The sequence below is a fragment of the Amblyomma americanum genome, chromosome 2 (assembly GCF_052857255.1).
Source record: "Amblyomma americanum isolate KBUSLIRL-KWMA chromosome 2, ASM5285725v1, whole genome shotgun sequence".
NCBI lineage: Eukaryota > Metazoa > Arthropoda > Arachnida > Ixodida > Ixodidae > Amblyomma > Amblyomma americanum.
Window position 1 is genome coordinate 223,837,154 of NC_135498.1, and position 23,599 is coordinate 223,860,752.

General features: G+C 49.4%; 1 protein-coding gene across 14 annotated transcripts in view; it reads right to left on the bottom strand.

The window, feature by feature from the left end:
• LOC144122196 (polyamine-transporting ATPase 13A3-like) overlaps nucleotides 1-23,599 on the bottom strand; it is a 738,347-nt gene that overhangs the window by 404,615 nt on the left and 310,133 nt on the right. For all 14 annotated transcript variants that reach the window (XR_013312846.1, XR_013312843.1, XR_013312839.1 and 11 more), the window contains exon 16: nucleotides 13,248-13,385. Coding sequence is in view for 6 of the 14 variants with exons in the window: in XM_077655777.1 (XP_077511903.1) it covers nucleotides 13,248-13,385 (138 nt within the window). In the remaining 8 variants the exon portion in view is untranslated. The remainder of the gene's footprint in view (nucleotides 1-13,247; nucleotides 13,386-23,599) is intronic.

Here is a 23,599-nt window from a genome sequence, read left to right on the forward strand (position 1 = left end):
ACTTGTTTGACTTAAACGACTCTGCAGTTATTATTGCAGGCGTAGCTGTGTGCGTGTGCAAAGATAGGATATTGCCCTGGCATCTTCGTTGCGGCCTGTGCCCTACGTGTGTACGGCCCTCGCAGGGTTCTTGGAACCCTCGGCGGGACACCAAGAATGACTAGGCCGAATGTTGCGGTCGGAGTAGTGCAGGCAAGGCAGATATTTTAGGGACCAGCTGCGTGTTGTCACTCTCAGAACAAGAAATGACCAGGCTTGTCGCCATTGGTTCGCCAGTTCGTCATACATGACTGAGCTGCTGTGGAATTCTGTTCCTCCAACGTTGACAAAGCCCCGAAAAGTCCGAGATCGAATCAGGACGTCGTCACACTGGGAAACGGTGAAGTTCCTGTCTGTGGAGTTCGCTGACCTTTCTGCGAACTCGTTGGTCTTGTGTTCTCAAGGAAGGCCGCTCCAGTGGGGTCGGAAGTCCCCAACAAAGGGGCCCGTCCCGTCCCTGCTTCCCCTTCGTGCGGCGGACGGCCTCGTTTACGCCGCGCCGTCACGGGGATGACCCTCCGGGAAAAACGCTAACCATGTACAGCTGTCGACATGTGGTTGTTAAGGGGTTGACGAGGTTTCGGGTGCGCACGAGACACGGCTGAGTATTAGCCGAGTGACCGGAAACCCACTGTTCCCGTAATGACTGTGTTCGTCTCGCGCGGTGTATTCTGTAAACACTTTAAGGATCGTTTGTCGCGTGTGCGAAAGAGATAGGAAAGTGGTAACGGCTGGGCCGTGGGTGCCGTGAGAGAGGGTGGTCGCGTTTGTGCTGTTTGTGTATTTGATTGCAACCTCTCCTTTCCCAAATGTTTAATCAGCAGTCTTTCCCCAATCTGTGATTAGTTGGCGGAAACCTTATTTTCCTTTCCCTGACCACTGATTGGTGAGGGGTGTCGTTTGTTATCTTATTGGTTGCTGTCCCCGCTAAGGGCGGAGACAGAGGGTTTAAAACCAAGCGCTCTGGGTTGAGCGGGGGCTGAATTCGTCTGATCCACGATTTAGTCATGTAAATAGTTTTCTCCTTGCTTTGTTTCTTCTCGCTTTTTACCTATGTTGTAAATAAATAGTTAACCTTCTCCTTTCCTTGAGTAATGTGAATGTTGGCGAGTAGAACCACCGGGTCATCAAGAAACCCCGATTTCATCATCAAGTAGTTTCCTCTCATCGCCACCGGAAGGGGAAACTCAACTGGCGCAGTCGACACGATCGCAACTGGCGCAGTCGACACAGGATCTCAACTGGCGCAGTAGACACAGAATCTCAACTGGCGCAGTCGACACAGGATCTCAACTGGCGCAGTCGACACAGGATCGCAACTTCTTTCTACTCAAGGCATTGGACGGAAGGTGAGAAGAACAAGTCGGTGGACAAGCTTTTTGTCCTAAAGGAGAAAACGTGAAGCTGCGTCGCAAAACTGACGTCGAAAGCTTCAGGATCACGGGCCGAGTTCGAGAGGACGTCGGAGGCTCAAGTCAGCTAGGAGCTGAAGGAGCCGGGCAACAACAAGCCATCGAGGGTTCGAGTCAGCGAGCTGCTGAAAAGAACCAGGCGTCCACATCGAACGGGTTCGAGTCAGCGAGCTGCTGAAAAGTAACCAGGCGACCAAGTCAAGCCAGTCAAACAAGGCAGAAGTCAGCGAGCTGCTGAGAGATCCAGTGCTCAAGCCGTCCGCATCGAGGAGCCTGTCGTCATCACTGAGGACGACGAGATCACTGGGGCAGAGAGCAACCAGTAAGGTAGGAGACCTTTCTGCTTTCTCCGAATTTACCATGTCGGTGTAGTGTTTATGTGCTAGAAACGATAGCGCGGAAAACGGAGATGGCTGCTGTACGGTATGATCAGGAGGGCAGGATGCGATGCATTGAGCAGGAGGGGGCTGAACAGCTAAGTGAAATTGAAAATTTGAAACTGAAAATTGAGCTGGAAACGAGAAAATTGGCACAAATGCAGATGAAATTAAGGCAGGGGACGAAAGTCGATAGCGAGGCCTTATTCGCAGCAGTTCAATGTTTTAACTGCATGAAATTTGGGCATTCGATGATTGAGTGTTCGAAAAAGTAAGAATAAGATATTCCCGCGGTGAGGAGAGAGGTGTGCGAGCAAGTAGTTCAGGTGGAGGTACCGGCGCCTGATAAACCAAGTTCCCAGTCGGAGATGGCTGTTGATAAGGTCAGTCAACCAGATAGGGTAGACGATCTGGCATGCCGCAACTTGGAAACCGAAGGTCAAAATTCTGAAGCCTGTGTGGATTCAGGGACCGAAATTACAAAATGGCAGTGTGTGGCTCTCCAAAGAGCACAAGCTGATCTAACGTTGTGTGCCGTGAAAGAACAGATCGCTGAAGGCATAGAGGCGTTAGTCGTACCCGTGAAGCATTCGCTGTCAGAGCGAGCACATATAGAGCAGACCAAAGAGGGGCAGGAGTGTACTTCTCGTGAACAAGCGTTCAGCGTTGCCCAAGAGCAGGTCGGCGCTAGCTCTGAGGCAGCGGGAACGCGCGAGGAAGATGTAAATCAGGATCTGATAGCGGGCACACTCCTTGCAGGTGATGGTAAGCTAGCTGCCAAAAATGAGTTGGTTAGCAAGCTGGAGCTGACACTGTGCGCAGTGACAGCAGATGTAGCTGCATGTGTAGGGAAGTTGATAACACTTGAGACGCCCGCGCTGCTAGAGCAGCCAGAAAAGGTGCAGCTGCAGGAAGAAAATGAGAAAGCTGATGTCAAAGAGCATTTCAAAATTCCGCGCGAATCCGTTATTTATTTTTTTATTTATTTAACCATACTGCAGGCCAATGCTTTGGCCCTAGCAGGAGGGGCATTTTACAAAGAATGCAAAGTAAAATGGCTACACAAACAAAAGAAAAATGTCCAGAAATTCAACACCAGTAAGTCTGGCAACAAATGAATACTTGTCCACAATAAAATTTGGAACAAAACTATACAAGAAAAAGGACATCAGTCCAAGATACAAAAGTACAACGTAAAGAGGCATTAATATAGAAAGAGTGAGAAAATGACATGGTACAGTACAAGAATACAGTGCAATCAAGGCGCCTTTACCTGGGAAAAAAAAAGACTTTCCAGTTCTGATAGAAAGTTATTCGATTCAAAAATGCTCGGTGGTAGTTTGTTCCATTCATTCACTGTTTTGGGGAAAAAACTGTTCTGGTAAGAATTGGTTTTTGCAAAAATCGGAGCCAGTGTGTATTGAGTAGTGTGCCTTGTTCGCCTGGTGGTAGCTTTCTGAATGCAGTCTGGAAGTTTAAACGGGACTTTACTTGACAAAAATTTATGAAGGAGCAGAAGTCGATTTATTTTCCGGCGTATTGCTAATGTTGGAATTTTATGTTGTTGCATGAGTAGTGAAGGAGAATCTAGTCTTCTATATTTTCCAAATATAAACCTCACTGCTTTTCTTTGAATGCGTTCCAATTTTTCTATGTCCTTTTTGGTGTAGGGATACCACAGCACCGACGCGTATTCCAGTCTCGATCTTATGCATGTGTTATAGGCCAAAAGTTTTGTTCTAACGGGAGCATTTTCAAGCTTTCGTTTCAAAAAGCATAATTTTTGAAAAGCGGAAGCACAAATATCTGTGATATTGTCACGTAGTGGTGACGGCAGTCGAAGCAGCGATGAAGACGGACGAAAGGATCTTCTAAAAGAACTGTTTATTGGGCTGACTTGCACCCAAAATGGACTGAATCACTCGGCGGCGGCGAAGCGACAAGCGTGCTCGGCGGTCGTCGAACAGAATGCCCGCCGCTGTCGGCCATGCTCAATTTAAAGCTGATAGCGAACATTCGAGATAAAGGGCGCAAAGTTACTAGAACATTCCGGAACAACGTAGAATCAGCTTTGCCTGGCTGCGATCAATCGAGATAAATCTAGTCGCGTCTGCGTCGCAAACAAAGCGATAAGGTGGTGTCGCGGCAGATTTGAAAAACGAATAAACACTGCAAATATTCGCGGCATTACTCCCCTCTCAAAGAAGCATCGACCCGATGCATTAAAACAAATAATGCGACTAGTAAGGGAAAGAAACGGATCTTGCGAAAATAGAGCATGGAAATGCAGCGGCCTTTAGCGCGCATAATACGGCTTCAGACGGACTACATGGACAACTTCTGGTCGTACGCGGCGTCGCTGGGATGCAGTCATTGCGTCAGGGATGACTTCATAATCCAGTTCACCCAGCCGACGAAGAACCTTGTACGGGCCGAAATAGCGGCGCAAAAGCTTTTCACTCAATCCACGGCGGCGAATGGGCGTCCACACCCAGACTTGGTCTCCTGGCTTGTATTCCGCGTTGCGTCTTCGTAGGTTGTAGCGTCTGGCGTCGGACCGCTGCTGATCTTTGATCCGTAATCGGGCAAGCCTTCGAGCTTCTTCTGCGCGTTGAAGGTAGGCGGCAACGTCGACGTTCTCTTCTTCTGTAATGTTGGGCAGCATGGCGTCTAGCGTGGTCGTGGCATCCCTGCCATGGACGAGCCTAAAAGGCGTCATCTGGGTGGTCTCCTGCACTGCGGTGTTGTAGGCGAAGACGACGTAAGGCAGGATGACATCCCAGGTTTTATGTTCGGCATCGACATACATAGCGAGCATATCGGCGATGGTTTTGTTCAGGCGCTCGGTCAGTCCGTTGGTCTGCGGATGGTATGCAGTTGTCCTCCGGTGGCTGGTTTGGCTGTAGCGCAGGATGGCTTGCGTGAGTTCCGCCGTAAATGCTGTTCGTCTGTCCGTGATGAGCACATCGGGGGCGCCGTGTCGAAGAAGAATGCACTCCACGAAAAATTTCGCCACTTCTGCTGCTGTTCCGTTCGGTAGGGCTTTCGCCTCGGCGTAGCGGGTCAGGTAGTCGGTCGCTATGATGATCCACTTATTTCCAGATGTTGACGTTGGAAAAGGGCCAAGCAAGTCCATGCCAATCTGCTGAAAGGGTCTTGAGAGAGGTTCAATGGGGTTCAGAAATCCTGCTGGTCGTGTGGGAGGAGTCTTTCGTCGCTGACAATCTCGGCATGTTTTCACATAGTGTGCGACATCGGCAGACAGTCGGGGCCAGTAATACTTGTCTTGAATGCGGCGGAGGGTACGAGTAAACCCGAGATGTCCAGCTGTCGGCTCGTCGTGTGAAGCCTGTAGAACTTCTTCGCGGAGACAAGTAGGTACAACAAGGAGGTAGGCTGTTTTGTTCGCTGTAAAGTTCTTCTTCACAAGGACCTCATTCTGCACACAGAAAGAAGACAGTCCTCGCTTGAATGAAGCGGGGGGTGAAGAAACCTTGCCTTCCAGGTACTCGATGAGGCCCTTTAGGTTGGGGTCCGAGCGTTGCTGCTGAGCAAAAGAGCTTGCGCTGATGGGTCCCAGGAAGGCGTCCTCATCGTCGTCCAGCGCGGTGCATCTACAGGGGCTCGTGAGAGGCAATCGGCGTCAGTGTGCTTGCGTCCGGACTTGTAAACGACGGTGACGTCAAACTCCTGGAGACGCAGACTCCATCGAGCGAGTCGGCCAGAGGGATCCTTCAAATTGGCAAGCCAGCAGAGCGCGTGGTGGTCGCTGACCACCTTGAACGGCCGTCCGTAGAGGTAGGGGCGGAATTTCGACGTAGCCCAGATGATGGCAAGGCACTCCTTCTCAGTGGTCGAATAGTTAGCCTCGGCCTTAGAAAGGGAACGGCTAGCGTATGCGATGACCTTCTCGAGCCCGTCACTTTTTTGAACGAGAACGGCGCCTAGTCCCACGCTGCTTGCGTCGGTATGAACTTCAGTATCGGCGTTTTCATCAAAATGCGCAAGGATCGGTGGGGACTGTAAACGACGCTGAAGTTCTTTGAAGGCTTCTGCTTGCGGCGCTTCCCATTTAAACGGCACGTCTGCCTTCGTCAGTTGGGTTAGGGGCTCGGCGATGCGCGAAAAGTTTTTCACAAATCGTCGGTAATATGCGCATAGTCCGAGAAATCTGCGCACTGCTTTCTTATCGGCCGGCGGTTGAAACTGTTCAATAGCGGCTGTTTTCTGCGGGTCTGGGCGTACTCCTTCCTTGCTAACGATGTGGCCTAGAAACAGCAGCTCTTCGTAGGCAAAGTGGCATTTCTCTGCTTTCAAGGTTAGGCCAGACGACTTGATGGCGTCTAGTACTGTTCGAAGTCTTTTGAGGTGCTCTTCAAAGTTCGAGGCGAAGACAACGACGTCATCTAAATATACCAGACAAATTTTCCACTTCAGGCCTGCCAGCACTGTATCCATTACTCGCTGAAACGTCGCTGGTGCGGAACAGAGACCAAATGGCATCACCTTGAACTCAAACAGCCCATCCGGAGTTATGAATGCTGTCTTCTCGCGATCTCTTTCGTCGAGCTCAATTTGCCAGTAGCCGCTCTTGAGGTCCATCCATGAGAAATATTTGGCGTTGCAGAGGCGGTCCAGTGTGTCGTCGATGCGGGGGAGGGGGTAGACGTCCTTCTTTGTTATGTTGTTCAAGCGGCGGTAATCCACGCAGAATCGAAGTGCGCCGTCTTTCTTTCTCACTAGAACAACCGGTGCCGCCCATGGGCTGTTTGAGGGCTGGATGACGTCGTCGCGAAGCATTTCTTCGACTTGGTCCCGGATGGCTTGTCGTTCTCGCGGAGACACACGGTAGGGGCTTTGACGGAGAGGTCGGACGTGTTGATCCGTTATAATGCGATGCTTGGCAATTGGCGTCTGCCGCACCTTCGGCGATGTCGAAAAGCACTCACTGTAGTTTTGAAGCAGATTGCGGATCTGGTCTTGTCTGTTCCGGTGCAGGTCTGGGTTGATGTCGAAAGTGGGCGAGTTCTCTTGGTCAGGCGGATCTTCTGCGGAGGGGTCGGAGAGGGCGAAGGAATCTCGTACGTCAGATATTTCGTCGTAGAAAGCAATCGTCGTTCCTCTGTTAATATGCCGGTATTCTTCGCTGAAGTTAGTCAGCAGTACTTCGGCCTGGCCATTGCGGAAATGTGCGATGCCTCTTGCGATGCTGATTCCTCTGTCTAGTAGCAACTGCATGTTCCCCTCGATGATGGCTTCAGTGTTTATGGCTTTCGTGGCGCCTACGGTCACGATAACGCTTGAACGGGGTGGGACGCTCACTTCTTCCTCCAGGACACTTAGGGGAACGTGATTTTCCCGAGTTTTCATCGAAGCGATGGCTTCGTCCGTCGAAAGCGTGATCAGCTTGGATCGCAGGTCGATGATCGCCTGATGCTCATTAAGGAAATCCATACCCAAGATCACTTCGCGGGAGCATTGCGGTAGCACAACAAAGGTCGCAGGATAGGTATGTCCTTTGACAGTCACTCGCGCTGTGCATTGTCCTGATGGCGTAATGAGGTGGCCCCCAGCAGTGCGAATTTGTGGGCCTTCCCAAGCCGTTGTGACTTTTCTGAGCTGCGCAGCGAATGTTCCATTCATCACCGAGTAATCGGCTCCTGTGTCGACTAGAGCGGTAACATTCCGGCCGTCGATAGTCACTTCTAGATCGGAGGTCCTGGCTCTTGCATTGCATGTCGCTCTCGGCGTCGGGTCACGGCTTCGTCGCGTATGCGAGTCACGGGTTGGGCGTGTGGTCGAAGCTCCTCTGGGTGGCGGCGTCGATTTCAAGGTAGCTTGCGTCGTGGTCGAGGTTCTCATTGTGTGCGGCGTCGGTGCAGCGAGTGTCGGTTCTTCATGCGGCGTCGCGGGTGCAGCGTCTTCATGGGGCGTGGTCGGTGGAGGATCTTCGGCGTTCAGCTCGTGAGCAACCTCACCTCCAGAGGTTGCTGCCTTTAGTTTCCCCTACGGGGGCTGGGCGACCTTCCTCGTACCGCGGCTGCGTAGCTGCGGCGTGGCGACGCAAAGCGCGAGGTTGACGGCGATGGTGAGCGCGAAAAGCGGTTCGGCGTGTACTCTTCTCGACGCAGGTACTCGTCGATTTCGTGCGGACGTTGTCCGAGGCGTGGTCGTGGGGCGTTAACGGCAAATCCTCGAAGACCGATACGTCGGTACGGGCAGTGACGAAGAATATGGCCGGCCTCACCGCAATGGAAGCACAACGGCCGGTTGTCGGAAGTCCTCCAGGCGTCGCATTTCCTGGGGCTTGAGGGTCGGTCATAGGCTGGGCGGGCGGGGGCTGGGAGGCGGCGTTGTGGACCAAGTGGCTCATCTCGGGGAGGACGTGGGGGTTGTCGTTGGGGCTGAGCAGTCCTTACTGCAGCGGCGTAGGTCATGGCCTGGGGTTCTGTGGCCGTCGGGGTGCCAAGTGCCTGTTGCACTTCTTCCCGTACCACGTCCATCAGAGTCGATGCTTGTGGCTGTGGGGAGGATGGCAGTAATCGGCGTAGCTCCTCTCGGACGATTTCGCGGATAACGTCCCGCAAGCTGTCGCTGGTGGTGGCCGGCGTGTCCGAACGGATTGCATAGGCAGAGGAAGGGCGGTTGTACTGCCGAGCTCGGACGTCGAGGGTCTTCTCAATCGTGCAGGCTTCCTGCATGAATTCCTCGACCGTTTTTGGCGGCTGGCGGACGAGGCTGCCAAAGAGTTGTTGTTTTACGCCGCGCATTAAGAACTGAACTTTCTTTTCCTCGGTCATCCCGGGATCGGCGCGGCGAAATAGGCGCTTCATCTCCTCGACGTAGCTGCGGACGGGCTCATTCGGAAGCTGGATCCTGGACTCGAGGAGTCGTTCGGCTCTTTCTTTCCTCACGACACTGGTAAATACCTTCAATAGTTCTCTCTTGAATAGCTCCCATGTCGTAAGGGACGACTCGTAGTTTTCGTACCACGTGCGTGCGGAGCCATCCAATGAGAAAAAAACGTGTCCAATCTTTGCCGCATCATCCCACTTGTTGAATGACGCCACGCGCTCAAATTGATCCAACCATTCTTCAGGGTCTTCGCCTAGGGATCCATTGAAAGTTGGCGGCACCCGCGGCTGCTGCAGTATGATCGGTGTCGACATCTTCGGCGAGGTTGCGGTGCTCGTAGCCGCGTCTTTTCGCTGTCTTGTGCGGTCCGGCAGTTTCCCGAACTCAGGCTCCTCTCCCTGGAGACGTCGGCTGGCGCGCTGAGCTGCTGGCTCGTCCTCGGGTGCGAAGTGCTCAGGGCTGGCTTCACGACTTGAAGGGGGCGTCCGGAACATGGAAGGCTACCCCGCACCTCCACCAGATGTCACGTAGTGGTGACGGCAGTCGAAGCAGCGATGAAGACGGACGAAAGGATCTTCTAAAAGAACTGTTTATTGGGCTGACTTGCACCCAAAATGGACTGAATCACTCGGCGGCGGCGAAGCGACAAGCGTGCTCGGCGGTCGTCGAACAGAATGCCCGCCGCTGTCGGCCGTGCTCAATTTAAAGCTGATAGCGAACATTCGAGATAAAGGGCGCAAAGTTACTAGAACATTCCGGAACAACGTAGAATCAGCTTTGCCTGGCTGCGATCAATCGAGATAAATCTAGTCGCGTCTGCGTCGCAAACAAAGCGATAAGGTGGTGTCGCGGCAGATTTGAAAAACGAATAAACACTGCAAATATTCGCGGCAATATGAATGGACCATGATAGATTATTTGTGAGGGTTATTCCTAGATACTTATATTTATCAACTACAGAGATCACAGACTTGCCTATTTCGTATGTGAATATGCTGGGGTGTTTCTTTCTTGTAACGCGGAGCAGAACAGTTTTTTCCCCGTTTAATTCCATGCCCCACTCTTGACACCAAAAATCAATAGCATTCAAGGCAGCCTGTAGAGAAGTGTGATCTTCCGTTAGTGACAAACCTGAGGCTTCAGTAGAGCTTCAAGCAGATTCGGAAGCTGCAAATGTATCTGCAGCAGATTGGGAGTTAACAGCGACAGCTGCAACGAGTTTCACAGCAGGTAGGGAACTCGGAGATCCGGAAACTGCATTCATCCCTGTAAGTCTAAACATGAAGCATGATACCTCATTACCAGAAGTGCGGAACCAAGCTGGTCAAGCTAACTGTGGGGCAATAATGCTAGAGGAGATGGTTTTTTTTCATGAGAACATCGGCTGCAAGCTCTGCAAAGAGCTAGCCTCACCTGAAACCCGATGTGAAGCTGCATTCGAAGTAGCAGATCTGAGAACTAACTTTAGTGCGAGGTTCAGAGAACGGGAGAATGCAGACGCGATGACAGCAGCAATCTTTGTAGAGTTCAGGGAGCTGGTGAGCTCTGTCGATTTTGAGCAAGCTGACAATGCAAATCCGAAAGCGGCGGCAGCCTTTACAACCGGCGATGTGCCGGATAATTCGAAATGTAGAGCCAATCTGGTTGACGAAGCTAAAAACAACCATAAGCTTCTGTTTCAAGATGTAGGCGGCTAGAAATCATTTCTGCCAATTTAGTGCACCGATCTGACATGGTGAATTCTGGAATGTGCAGATTTGTGTCCTAACCTTGTGTGCACGGAACGAATTGAGGCTGTGTATGTGTGTGCGCAGTGCTGCTTGGAACCTTGTGGCCGGACTTTAATGTCACACTGACAGCAAGTGTCCGCGTGACATTCTTGGTTGGGAGGTGTGGAGTTCGCTGACCTTTCTGCGAACTCGTTGGTCTTGTGTTCTCAAGGAAGGCCGCTCCAGTGGGGTCGGAAGTCCCCAACAAAGGGGCCCGTCCCGTCCCTGCCTCCCCTTCGTGCGGCGGACGGCCTCGTTTACGCCGCGCCGTCACGGGGATGACCCTCCGGGAAAAACGCTAACCATGTACAGCTGTCGACATGTGGTTGTTAAGGGGTTGACGAGGTTTCGGGGGCGCACGAGATACGGCTGAGTATTAGCCGAGTGACCGGAAACCCACTATTCCCGTAACGACTGTGTTCGTCTCGCGCGGTGTATTCTGTAAACTCTTTAGGGATCGTTTTGTCGCGTGTGCGAAAGAGATAGGAAAGTGGTAACGGCTGGGCCGTGGGTGCCTTGAGAGAGGGTGGTCGCGTTTGTGCTGTTTGTGTATTTGATTGCAACCTCTCCTTTCCCAAATGTTTAATCAGCAGTCTTTCCCCAATCTGTGATTAGTTGGCGGAAACCTTATTTTCCTTTCCCTGACCACTGATTGGCGAGGGGTGTCGTTTGTTATCTTATTGGTTGCTGTCCCCGCTAAGGGCGGAGACAGAGGGTTTAAAACCAAGCGCTCTGGGTTGAGCGGGGACTGAATTCGTCTGATCCACGATTTAGTCATGTAAATAGTTTTCTCCTTGCTTTGTTTCTTCTCGTTTTTTTTACCTATGTTGTAAATAAATAGTTAACCTTCTCCTTTTCTTGAGTAATGTGAATGTTTGCGAGTAGAACCACCGGGTCATCAAGAAACCCCGATTTCATCATCAAGTAGTTTCCTCTCATCGCCACCTGAAGGGGGAAATTCAACTCTGCCCAACACCTGAACGTCCTCAAGCTCGGTCCCCAGTTCGGTCTGCCGCAGGTGCTTAATCCTGTTGAAAAGGTAGCAGCTCACTGGTCAATTTCGCGGGTCTCGCGCAGTGAAGTCCAGGCAAGATGCGTCGAGGATTGCGTGGATGTTGTGGAAAGGAACGTAGAGAGGAAAGAAAAAGAGTAGGGGCTCTCTACGGCTTGTTGCATTCTTGATATCAGCCCCATTGAGACTAGAGCTTGCCCTTGTTTTTCTCGGCTTAGTCCTCGCGTTTCTGCGCAATGTTTTCCAGTATGCATATCCGCCAACCAGCCAGCCCAACCTTCTGCTCTCCACCGATATGATGGCCGATAATAATAATAATAATAATAATAATAATAATAATAATAATAATAATAATAATAATAATAATAATAATAATAATAATAATAATAATAATAATAATAATAATAATAATAATAATAATAATAATAATAGGTTTTGGGGGGAAAGGAAATGGCGCAGTATCTTTCTCATATATCGTTGGACGCCTGAACGGCGCCGTAAGGGAAGGGATAAAGGAGAGAGTGAAAGAAGAAGGGCAGAAAAAGGTGCCGTAGTGGAGGGCTCCGGAATAATTTCGACCACCTGGGGATCTTTAACGTGGACTGACATCACACAGCACACGGGCGCCTTAGCGTTTTTCCTCTATAAAAACGCAGCCGCCGCGGTCGGGTTCGAACCTCGGAACTCCGGATCAGTAGCCGAGCGCCATAACCACTGAGCCACCGCGGCGGGTCGGCTGAAGAAAGCGTTATATACGCACACCTCAAAATCACAAAGAACGAGCAAATTCTTCCATTTACTTTTAAGGTATGCAGTTACTGCCAAGAAAATTGCGTGTCTTTTTATTGGAGGAATTTTTTTATTCATCCACAGATATCTAGGTGTGGTCTGTGCAAGTGGACTGTACACTAAGGCGGATATTAGGTGATAAAGCTGAATAATTAGACCTTTAATTGCATAAAGTTAACTAGTAAACTTTTTAAATTGTTTTACTTCAAAGGCGACAATATATTTAGAAATTCAAGGCTCCCAACTTTGAAGATTGGGGCAGTTTTTTTATTTATTTATCGGCAATGTGATTAAAAAAATTGGAGGTCGAAATTGCGCACTGTACAGCTAGCTCCGCTGGCTTTCCAGCGTTGCATACTTAAAAAAACGGCTTTTGTGAGCGCATTCGACGCCGAAGTCACGTGAAATGCTTGTAAGAGAGAAAATGCACAAAGGGAGTCTGTATTCGCGCTTACAAAAATGCGAACGAGGCCATTTTATATGTGTGCAAAGCAGAAAAGAGAACTGAACGAGCTTTCATGGCCATTCTTAGTTTCGATTTTACGAACCAGGATATCCAGCCTTTCCTTCTTTGCTAGGGTGGCCGGAGAGGTGCCAGCGCTTGATGTCTCGTTACCCGTCTTTGCAGTAATACCGGCGGTGGTCCATTGAGGTAAGGGAAAATCCAATGTGGTTTAGTGTGATGCAAGTGGAAGCAGGCTTCAGTGCAAGTCCACTGAATTAAACCGACCTCCAGTGTTAGCACTAAAAAAAGAGCGAGTTTCTAACTGGAAGACGGTACATGGCGCTGCTTTTTTCAGTATAGGGAAAGAATGACAGGCACTGAGCTGTTACTCTGTTTTGGCACCCGTGTGCGGGAACGGTGGCCTGTTGTCATAATTTTCCAAGCATCCATTCCTTTCTCTCTCACGTTATCTTTTCAATGCGTCCATTCCCTCCCCCCCCGCCCCCCTCACCAGAGAAAAAAAAATCGCATGTCAGGCAAATCGCCCACCTCGCACGAAGGGTCAGCTGGCGGCAGCCGAAGTAGTCGCTCCTGCTCGTCAGCCCACTTGCTGTCCAGCCGTGGCTTGACGATAGTCGGCGTTAGCACGTCATATTGAGGCGCCTCCGCCACTGGTTCTTCCATGGCCTGTAGGAGAGAAGGATATCTCCTTACAACGGCTTCACGAGAGCTCGTCCGGGTCGCATCGTCACGCATAATCCAGCCCACATTCCCATTATCCTGTATTTTTCTGGATGGAGCAACCGGGCTGTTGTATGGGTGTGCCCTCACCTCATGCACGCAAGGACGGCTGCTGAATGGTGGATGACCTTGCACGCTGTGTATTTTCAGGAGACTCTCCCGAACCATGATGTGCGGCATGATACCGTCTATGCAACGAGAGTTACGCAATAAACCCTTGTTCCGTTAACTAATACAAGCTCACAACAATATTATCTGAGCCAAAAACTCGTTAATCATAGATTAGCTTCAAAAACGCTGACAATAGGAAAAATGTAGAGGAAAAATAAAAATATCACAGCTCAGCAGCAACTTATATGCTGTAGTAGTATTTGTGCTATTTATGAACACCACATCATTTAGCACTTAAAACGATAATAAATTCGAAATTATAGCAGGGCACTGCATCTGAAAAGAATGTTTGCAAGGGGGCGGGAGTATATAATATGTAGTATATAATCAGAAATCGGTTTTTGGCGCTCACTGGGAAACATTATTTTTGGACATAAGCTCTGAATAGCGCTGACAAAAATGCCCAGAGCAAAAAAAGTGCCACACCCGGCCAGCACGGATTTGCATTAGGCAACTCGTGTGCAACACTGTTGAGTTAATTCGACTAAAATATATTACGCTCCCTGAAGATCTTGTGACATTTTTTCTCAAGGAGAACAAAAAACCTTTTTTTTTTATGCTAGCATCAAAGATTTCAAGATGCAAAGATTTCAACTGCAGTGCCTTATGAAGGATTCTGGTTCAATGATGCGTGCTTGGTGATTGTCTACAGTGGTTCTGCGTCTATGGCCGATATGCTTGAGATCTTCACAGCACTGCCCAGCCGATGGCGCGTCCCATGATGATGTTGTTTCGAGAGTACCAAGTGCCATTTCGTATTCAGTTATCTTTCAAGCTGATTGAGACACTACAGCAGACTGGTGTGCCCTTTGGGTATATGCCATTAAAAGATTAGAAAACTGCTAAAATCACATTTACAAGAAGACGGGCCAAGCATACGTGTATGTATTTTATTACCGATGTTGCTTCAAGCACAGGCGAGGCACATAGATATCTAGTAGTCCTGTTTACATCTGTTTACGATATAATAAGCATGATAACTAAGGTGAGAAAAAGGCCGCATTAGTTTCGAGATTTTTGCCGCGGGATCGCATACATTCACGACGTTATTTAAAAGCACAGCTGTATTTCAGTCACGTGCGATGAATAATTGAATCTGGATGTGTTTGTCTGGACCCACAGAGATCTCAGATTACAGTTGAACCTCGTTATAACGAACACTGATATCTTGAATTATCGGCTACAGCGAACTAAATTCGAACTTTGGTTGGTCATGCTGGATTTCTATCGCATTTATTGTTATAATGAAACCGAAAACGCGAGGTCCGCCGCGATATAGGCTGTAACGAAGAAATATTTGGTTTACGTTAGGCTAAAAACTCTAAAGGTAGCATCAAAAAAGCAAAGTAAATATTGGAAGACAATTCACAACCACGCTTTTTTTATTGTTTGAAAAGGTTGCAGAAAGTTTGGCCGCCTGGCACATAGATTGCGCGTTTGACTGGTCGCGCTACTTATGAACAGAGCGCAAAAACACTGAAAACTCATATGAGGACTAAAGGACGGAGGCCGGCGCGACTTGTCCAGCGGTGAAAGCAAGCGCAGCAACACTAGCAACAGCGAAGCGGTAGCGAGCCGGCGTCACCACAGTCCATGGAGGAAGGATAAAAAGAGGAGAGGCGGTTACGTCACATTTTTTGAAGCCGGCTCCCCCCTGCGTCACCCCCCCCCCCCCCCCCGGCCGTCTCAGGCCGCTGTCTCAGCGCGCTTGCCTTCTGAAGGAAGCTCGTCACTACCGGCACACTATCTGGCATACAGCTCGGATAGCGAGGGCCTCTCCCGAGTTTTCCTTCCTCGATGGCAGAGTCAGTCTCTTCTCATATCTTCTCCTGCAGCGTTCCAAATGGCTACAAAGAGGAAGGCTATCTCGCTCGAGAAAAGCTGCACATTGATAGGTGTGGACAGCAGCCGCAAGAAAAAGGATGTTGCATCGGAATACAGCGTTCCACAAGTACCTTATCCACTACTTTGGCCGCATGGAAGAAGATTGAGGGCAACACCGAGGATGCCATAAAAGCTGACCGTAAGCGAGTTAGGCCTTGCCATCACCCGGGCGGGGAAGAGGATTTCCTTTCATTGTTTAATGACGTAAGGGTACGAAACTTGCCAGTATCGGGAGCATTTTATACGAAGGCCAACAGCCTGGCCTGCGTACCTGGGCATGATGATTTCCGTGCAAAAAGCGGTTGGCTGCAACGTTTTAAAAACAGGCACGAGATCACGTGCCACACGATGTCTGGCGAAGGGTCTCCTGTCGACGCTGAGACATGAGAAAATGTGCTAGAGAAGTTTCGGCCTATGCTCCAGGAATACAAGTGCGACGTGCACAATGTCGACCAAACTGGCGTGTTGTTCATGTTGTTCCAAGAGCGGTCACTGGCAGTAAAGAACGAAACCTGCCGTCGAGGCAAAAGGAACAAAGGCCTGGTGACGGTTGTTGTTGCCGTGAACACGGATAGCTCTGCCAAAAGACGGCTCACCGTCATTGGGAAGTCTGAAAATTCGAGGGGCCTGAAAGGCGTCCGTAATTTCCAGGTTGAGTACTTGTCTAACAAAGAAGCCTGGATGACGTCCAAGTTTTTTGAGGACTGGCTCAAACATTTCTACCAGGAAAGGGAGAAGAAGCACAGGAAGGTCCTGTTGCTCTTGAGCAACACAGAGTGCACAACACAGAGCGGCACAGAGTGCACAGAGTCTCTACCGTGCTGAGGGCAGTTGGTTTGGCGTTTCTGCCACTAAATGCAACTTCTGCTTTGCAATCGTTGGACAAGCGCATTATCAGTTCGCTCAAGTGCAATTATCGGTAGCGCTTGGTGATGCAACTGGTTTTCAATATCGATCGACGCAGATCAACAACCATCAACATAAAGATAACGCTCGAAATGTTGTACGGATCATGGAATGAGGTGAAGCAGTCCACAATACGAAGGTGCTTCACGGATGCCGGTTTTGTTTTGCCTGCCGTCGAAGACGAAGTTCAGCCCGAAGACCTGGTAGAGCTGCACAAAACTTGGGATCCACTGGCACTCCCATGCATGGCATTTGATGATTTAGTTTTGGCCGAAGAGAACTTGGCCGTGGCGCCCGAGCTGACGGATTAAGAATTTGTTGATCGCTTCGTGTTGCCCGAGGATAACAGCAGGAGCGATAGCGAAGGTGACAGTGAACGTGATGAACCACCGATAAGCAGTGCGGAGGCCGCGGACATGGCCAGCTAGGAGGCTGAAAGGCTATTTGGAAAAACTGCCGACGACCAAAACTGCTGAAGTAGAAATAACCATCACGTGCCTGGACACTATGAAAAACTTTCTTCTGCTAAGTGCTCTGAAAGTCACCAGACGAAGATCACATCCTTATTTAAATAAAAGAACGCAGACCTGTTTTGTCAAACAACGTTTTTCAGTTGTAATTCGACTTTCCTAAATTCCGGTCTGTTTTGTTTGAAATGCCACAAGAAGACAGGTAAGAATTAGCTGTTTATAGTGGGTTCGAAGCAAACAATAATGCAGTTTAGTATCTAAAATATTTGCGCGAGCCAAATTGCGGATTTGTGAGAGACGATATTTATGTTTATTGTTACAACGAATATCGGATGTAACGATCTAATTTACGGTCCTGATGCTACTTCGTCGTAACGAGGTTCGACTGTATAAGTAAATTCGAAAATAATTCTGAATACGTTGGTGAGATTCGTTCTAGGAAATCATACCCATAAATATAGCATGACAGAAAGCGAACAAACTTAATAGGGAGCAGCTAAAGGTCCCCAGAATAAATGTCAGAATAACATTTTCCACAATGCTAGTATAGTAGCATTGGCATAAACGGCGAACTGTATGAACCAAGGCTTGAAAATTAGGAAATTGTATTATTTACTCTTTTTTTGTTAGAATTACACGGGACTGGAAGAGTTTGCTTCTGGGACAGTATAGGTCTCATCGAATGGTGCTTTTTTCGGCGCACTGAATCACTTTGGCATCTCCATATGTAACACCAGTAGCCTCGTTCTGTGCTGCCCTACGGGGCTTTGCAGATAGGCAACACAAATAAACTCACTTTCTCCCGTTGGTTCTTACGCAATCGATCATAACTTTATTCCTGTACATCGTTTTTTTCACAATTTTTGCTTTTATTTTTTCTATATCTTTCTCTGTAATGAACCAAAATATGTGAATTCTCTCAATTTTTTGTTACTGCTTCGTTTTTCCCAAAAACGAATCCTATATGCAGAGCATTCTTTTGGCCAATTCAGTATTAAACGTTGACAACTTACGTTACCATAATTATTTTTAACAGAGATTAGTGACATTTTAATGAAAAATTTCTGTTTCTTGCACAGCTCACGTCTTTATGTATTTTACTATAAATATTGTCACGCAGTGGTGACTGCAATCCGGAGAGCAGAAAGGCTGCGAAAATGGTGTCTAGACAAAATCCTTTATTTGGGCTGATTTGCGTCCACAATGGACTGAATCACTCGGCGGCGGCCTAGCAACGAGCGTGCTCGGCGGTCGTCGAACACAATGCCCGCCGCTGTCGGCCGTGCTCAATTTAAAGCCGATAGCGAACTTTCGAGATAAACCGCTCAATAGTACTAGAACATTCTGGAAAAAACGTAGAATCAGCTCTGCCTCGATGCAATCAATCGAGATAAATCTAGTGGCGTCCTGCATGGCAAACAAAGCGAGAAAGCGGCGTGGCGGCAGCTTTGAAGAATGAACAAATAAACACGCCAAAGATTCGCGACATTACTCCCCCCTCAAAGAAAGATCACCCCGATGCTTTAAATCAAGTAAGGCGACTTACAATAAATAAAACAGATCGTGCGAAAATAAACACTGTGTGAAAGCACAACGTCCTTTAGCGCGCATAATATGGCTTTAGACGGATGACATGGACAACTTTTGGTCGTACGCGGCGTCGCTGGGATGCAGTCATTGCGTCAGGGATGACCTCACAATGCAGTTCACGCAGCCGACGAAGAACCTTGTACGGGCTGAAATAGCGGCGCAAAAGCTTTTCACTCAATCCAAGGCGGCGAACGGGCTTTCAAACCCAGACTTGGTCTCCTGGCTTGCATTCCGCGTTGCGTCTTCGTAGGTTGTAGCGTCTGGAGTCAGTCCGCTGCTGGTCTTTGATGCGCAGTCGGGCAAGTCATCGAGCTACATCTGCGCGTTGAAGGTAGGCGGCGACATCAACGTTCTCTTCTTCGGTAACGTGGGGCAGCATGGCGTCTGGCGTGGTCGTGGCCTCCCTGCCATGAACGAGCCTAAAAGGCGTCATCTGGGTGGTCTGCACTGCGGGCTTCCAGGCGAAGACGACGTAAGGCAGTATGACATCCCAGGTCTTGCGTTCGGCATCGACATACATGGCGAGCATATCGGCGATGGTTTTGTTCAGGCGCTCAGTCAGTCCGTTGGCCTGCGGATGGTATGCTGTCGTCCTCCGGCGGCTGGTTTGGCTGTAACGCAGGATGGCTTGCGTTACTTCCACCGTCAGTGCTGTTTCTCTCTCCGTGATGAGCACATCAGGGGCGCCGTGTCGCAGAAGAATGGACTCCACGAAAGATTTGGCGACTTATGCTGCTGTTTAGTTCGATATGGCTTTTGCGTAAGCGTTGCGGGTCAGGTAGTCGGTCGCTATGATGTCCCACTTATTTCCAGACGTTGACTTTGGGAAAGGGCCGGACAAGTTCATGCCAATCTGCTGAAAGGCCTTGAGTGGGGTTCAATGGGGTTCCGAAATCCTGCTGGTCGGCTGGGAGGGGTGTTTTGTCGCTGACACTCTCGGCAGGTGTTTCACACATTGTGCAACATCGGTAGACAGTCGGGGCCAGTAATATTTGTCACGAATGCGGCGGAAGGTGCGAGTAAACCCGAGATGTCCAGCTGCGGGCTCGTCTTGTGAAGCTATAGAACTTTAAGAACAACAAGGAGGTAGGCTGTTTTGTGCGCTGCGAAGTTCTTAATGAGGACATCATTCTGCACACAGAAGGAAGACAGTCCTCACATGAATGAGGCTGGGGGTGAAGAAACTGCTTTCCAACGGCTCGATGAGGCGTTTTAGTTCGAGGTCCGAGCGTTGCTGCTGTGGAAAAGATCTGGGGCTGATGGGTCCCAGGAAGGCGTTCTCATCGTCGTCCGGCAGCGGTGCATCTACAGGGGCCCATGAGAGGCAATCGGCTTCAGAGTGCTGGCGTCCGGACTAGTAAGCGACGGTGACGTCAAACTCCTGAAAGCGCAGACTCCATCGAGCGTGGCGGCCAGATGGGTCCTTGAAATTGTCACGCAAGCAAAGCACGTGGTGATCGCTTACCATCTTGAACGGTGGGCCGTTTAGGTAGCGGCGGAATTTCGACGTAGCCCAGATGAGTGCAAGGCACTTCTTCTCAGTCGTCGAATAGTTAGTCACGGCCTTGGAAAGCGAACGGCTAGCTTATGCGATGACTTTCACCAGCCCGTCGCTTTTTTAAACGAGGACGGCGCCTAGGCCCACGCTGCTTGCGTCGATATGAACTTCAGTATCGGCGTTTTCATCAAAAGGCGCGAGGATCGGCGTGGACATTGTAAACGACGCTGAAGTTCCTTGAAGGCTTCTGCTTTCGGGGATTCCCATTATAATGGCGCGTCCGCCTTCGTCAGTTGGGTCAGGGGCTGCTCGATGCGCGAAACGTTTTTCACAAGTCGTCGGTAATATGCGCACAGTCCGAGTTATCTGCGCACTGCTTTCTTATCGGCCGGCGGTGGAAGCTGTTCAATAGCAGCTGTTTTCATTGGGTCCGGGCGTACTCCCTCCTTGCTAACGATGTGGTCTAGAAACAGCAGCTCTTCGTAGGCAAAGTGGCATTTCTCTGCTTTCAAGGTTAGGCCGAAGACTTGGTGGAGTCTAGTACTGCCCGAAGACTTTTGAGGAGCTCTTCACAGTTCGATGCGAAGACGAGACGTCATGTAAATATACCAGACAAATTTGTCACTTTAGACCGGCCAGCACTGTATACATTACCCACTGAAACGTCGATGGTGCGGAACAGAGACCAAATGGCATCCCCTTGAACTCAAAGAGCCCATGTGGAGTGATGATTTCGGTTTTCGCGTTATCTCTTTCATCGACCTCAATTTGCCAGTAGCCGTTCTTGAGCTCCTCGCGGACGATTTCGCGGATCCCTTCCCGCGAGTTGTCGCTAGTGGTGGTCGTCATGTCAGGATTGATTGCACAGAGGAAGGGCGGTTGCAACCGCTTGGCGGTATACATGTATACCGCCGAGCCCGGACGTCGAGGATCTTTTCGATTGTGCAAGCTTCTTGCATGAATTCGCCGACGGTTTTTGGCGGTTGGCGGACGAGGCCGCCGAAGAGTTGTTCCTTTACGCGGCGCATTAAACAACTGAACTTTATTTTCCTCGGTCATCTGGGAGTCGGCGCAGCGAAACAGGCGCGTCATGTCTTCCACGTAACCGCGGACGGGCTCAATCGGAAGCCGGATCCTGGACTCGAGGAGTCGTTCAGTTCTTTGTTTCCTCACGACACTGGTGGATACCTTCAATAGTTCTGTCTTGAATAGCTCCCATGTCGTAAGGGACGACTCGTGGTTTTTGTACCACGTGCGTGCTGAGCCATGCAATGAGAAAAATGGGTGTCCAATTTTTGCCGCATTATTCCACTTGCTTAATGACGCCACGCTCTCAAATTGGTCCAGCAGGTCTTCAGGGTCTTCACCTAGGGATCCATTGAAAGTTGGCGGCACCCGCGGCTTTCTGCAGTATGATCGGTGTCGACATCTTTGGCGAGGTTGCGGTGCTCGTAGCAGCGCATTTTCGCTGTCTGGTGCGGTCCGGCAGGGTCCCGAACTCATTCTTCTCACCCTGAAGACGTCGGCTGGCTCGCTGAGCTGCTCGCTCGCCCTCGGGTGCGATGCGCAGAGGGCTGGCTTCACGACTTGAAGGGGGCGTCCGGAACATGGAAGTCAACCCAGTACCTCCACCAGATGTCACGAAGTGGTGACTGCAGTCCGGAGAGCAGAAAGGCTGCGAAAATGGTGTCTAAACAAAACTCTGTTTGGTCAGGCGAAAACAGCGCAAAAGACGAGGACAAAGAAAGAAAACAACAGGACCAGCACTAACTCACAACTGAAGGTTTATTCACAGGAAGCAAGGATTATAAAGAGCGCAAACAAACAAGATAACAAAGCAAACCAACGTGTAGCTAGGTGTTGTATTAACACGCGCCTAACTGAGCATGCTAGTACATCGGAGGCTAATAAACCTATTAATCTAGTCGATCATATTAGAAAGTGCAAATCTTGCATCCCTACTTTTCATCACAGTGATGTACAGTCATCCAACGCAGTTAACTAGGGAGATTATGGAGGCGTTCTACATAAAGAAAAAAATTAGATTGTGCGTTAGCAGCCCGGCGGTATGCCTGCATGACAGTTAAGTTGATTTCCTCGATTCCACGTAGCTACACGTTTGTCTGTTTTGTTATCCTGTTTGTTTGCGCTCTTTATATTCCTTGCTTCCTGTGAATAAACCTTTAGCTGTGAGTTAGCGCTGATCGTGTTGTTTTCTTTCCTTGTCCTCGTCTTTCGCGCTATTTTCGCTTAAGTATGTGTCACCAACTCGCCCATATTGTCATCGTGTCTTCATTTGGGGCTGACTTGCGCCCACAATGGACTGAATCTCTCGGCGGCGGCGTAGCAACAGACGTGCTCGGCGGTCGTCGAACAGAATGCCCGCCGCTGTCGGCCGTACTTAATTTAAGGCTGATGGCGAACATTCAAGATAAAGCGTGCAAAATTACTAGAACATTCGGGAACAAGGTAGGATCAGCTCTGCCTGGCTGCGATCAATCGAGATAAATCTGGTCGCGTCTTGCGTCGCAAACAAAGCGATAAAGCGGCGTGGCGGCAGCTTTGAATAAACAAACAAACACTGCAAAGATTCACGGCAATATAACGTGTTGCTAAGAACGAAATTAACGTTATGACTTTTGGTGTAAGGCGTTTATTTAGTGCACTTTTAAAAAATTGAAGATATGGAAATTTTTTATTTGCGTTAACACTTTGAGTCTGTTAATCATTATGTTTTTTATGGTAGACTTCCAATTTGCTGTTTCTCTCGGCTTATAAAATTTCCGTGCCACAATGTGGCCTCATACTTTAATAGGTGTCCGTGGTTCCAGTGTCAATTTGTGCAAATTACTTTCGAGTACCAGATGGCAAGGGTTCGAGATTAAAAAAAAAAGAAACAGGCTCCCGAGTCCACCAGTCCCCTACAGTTCGAGGAGCTCATCGTGATGCATAATACAAAATAATGAACTTTACACCAGCTGCACTTGCCATTTCGTGTGTGCATACGAATGTTTCTTCTTTTTCCCCTGCACATGCTAATGCTTTCATTTTGCCTAAATGACAATTCACTTTGTACATGTTCTACTATTCCTCCATTTTTTCCTTCCGTTCCTCGCGCCGCGCTGGGGCCGCCAGCAAGTGATCAAAACGGCCCTCTTTATTGACCGACATGGTTAGACGGCGTTCAATGTATCATGAACAAGAACCTTCTTAGGCTCGGAACCGTGATTTATTCGGTGTGCGCTACCTGCTAATTGATATTCTACAGGGCTTGTAGCTATAATGGATGAATAATTGTGTAAGCCTTTAGTGCATACTGATAAATTTCGTCCGTTCACACCAATCCCAATGGATTTTGGCAGCAGCGGGGACACGTCGACATTCCTTCTGAACCTCTGGTTTCAATTCGCAGTTCCCTGTTCGTGCCGCGGCAACGATACATCGGACCACGCCATAGCACCGATCTTCAGGGAACGTGCGGTTCAAGCAAGTCGTCTACGTGAACACCACTACAAGGAAATCACCGCGGCATACGACGCTTATCTTGGTGACGTCACTTACTACAGCGCTGGAGTGGCCGGACTGCCTATAAAAGCAAGACGAAAATCCTGCGGCGCTCATTTTGGCAGCAGCGGGGACAC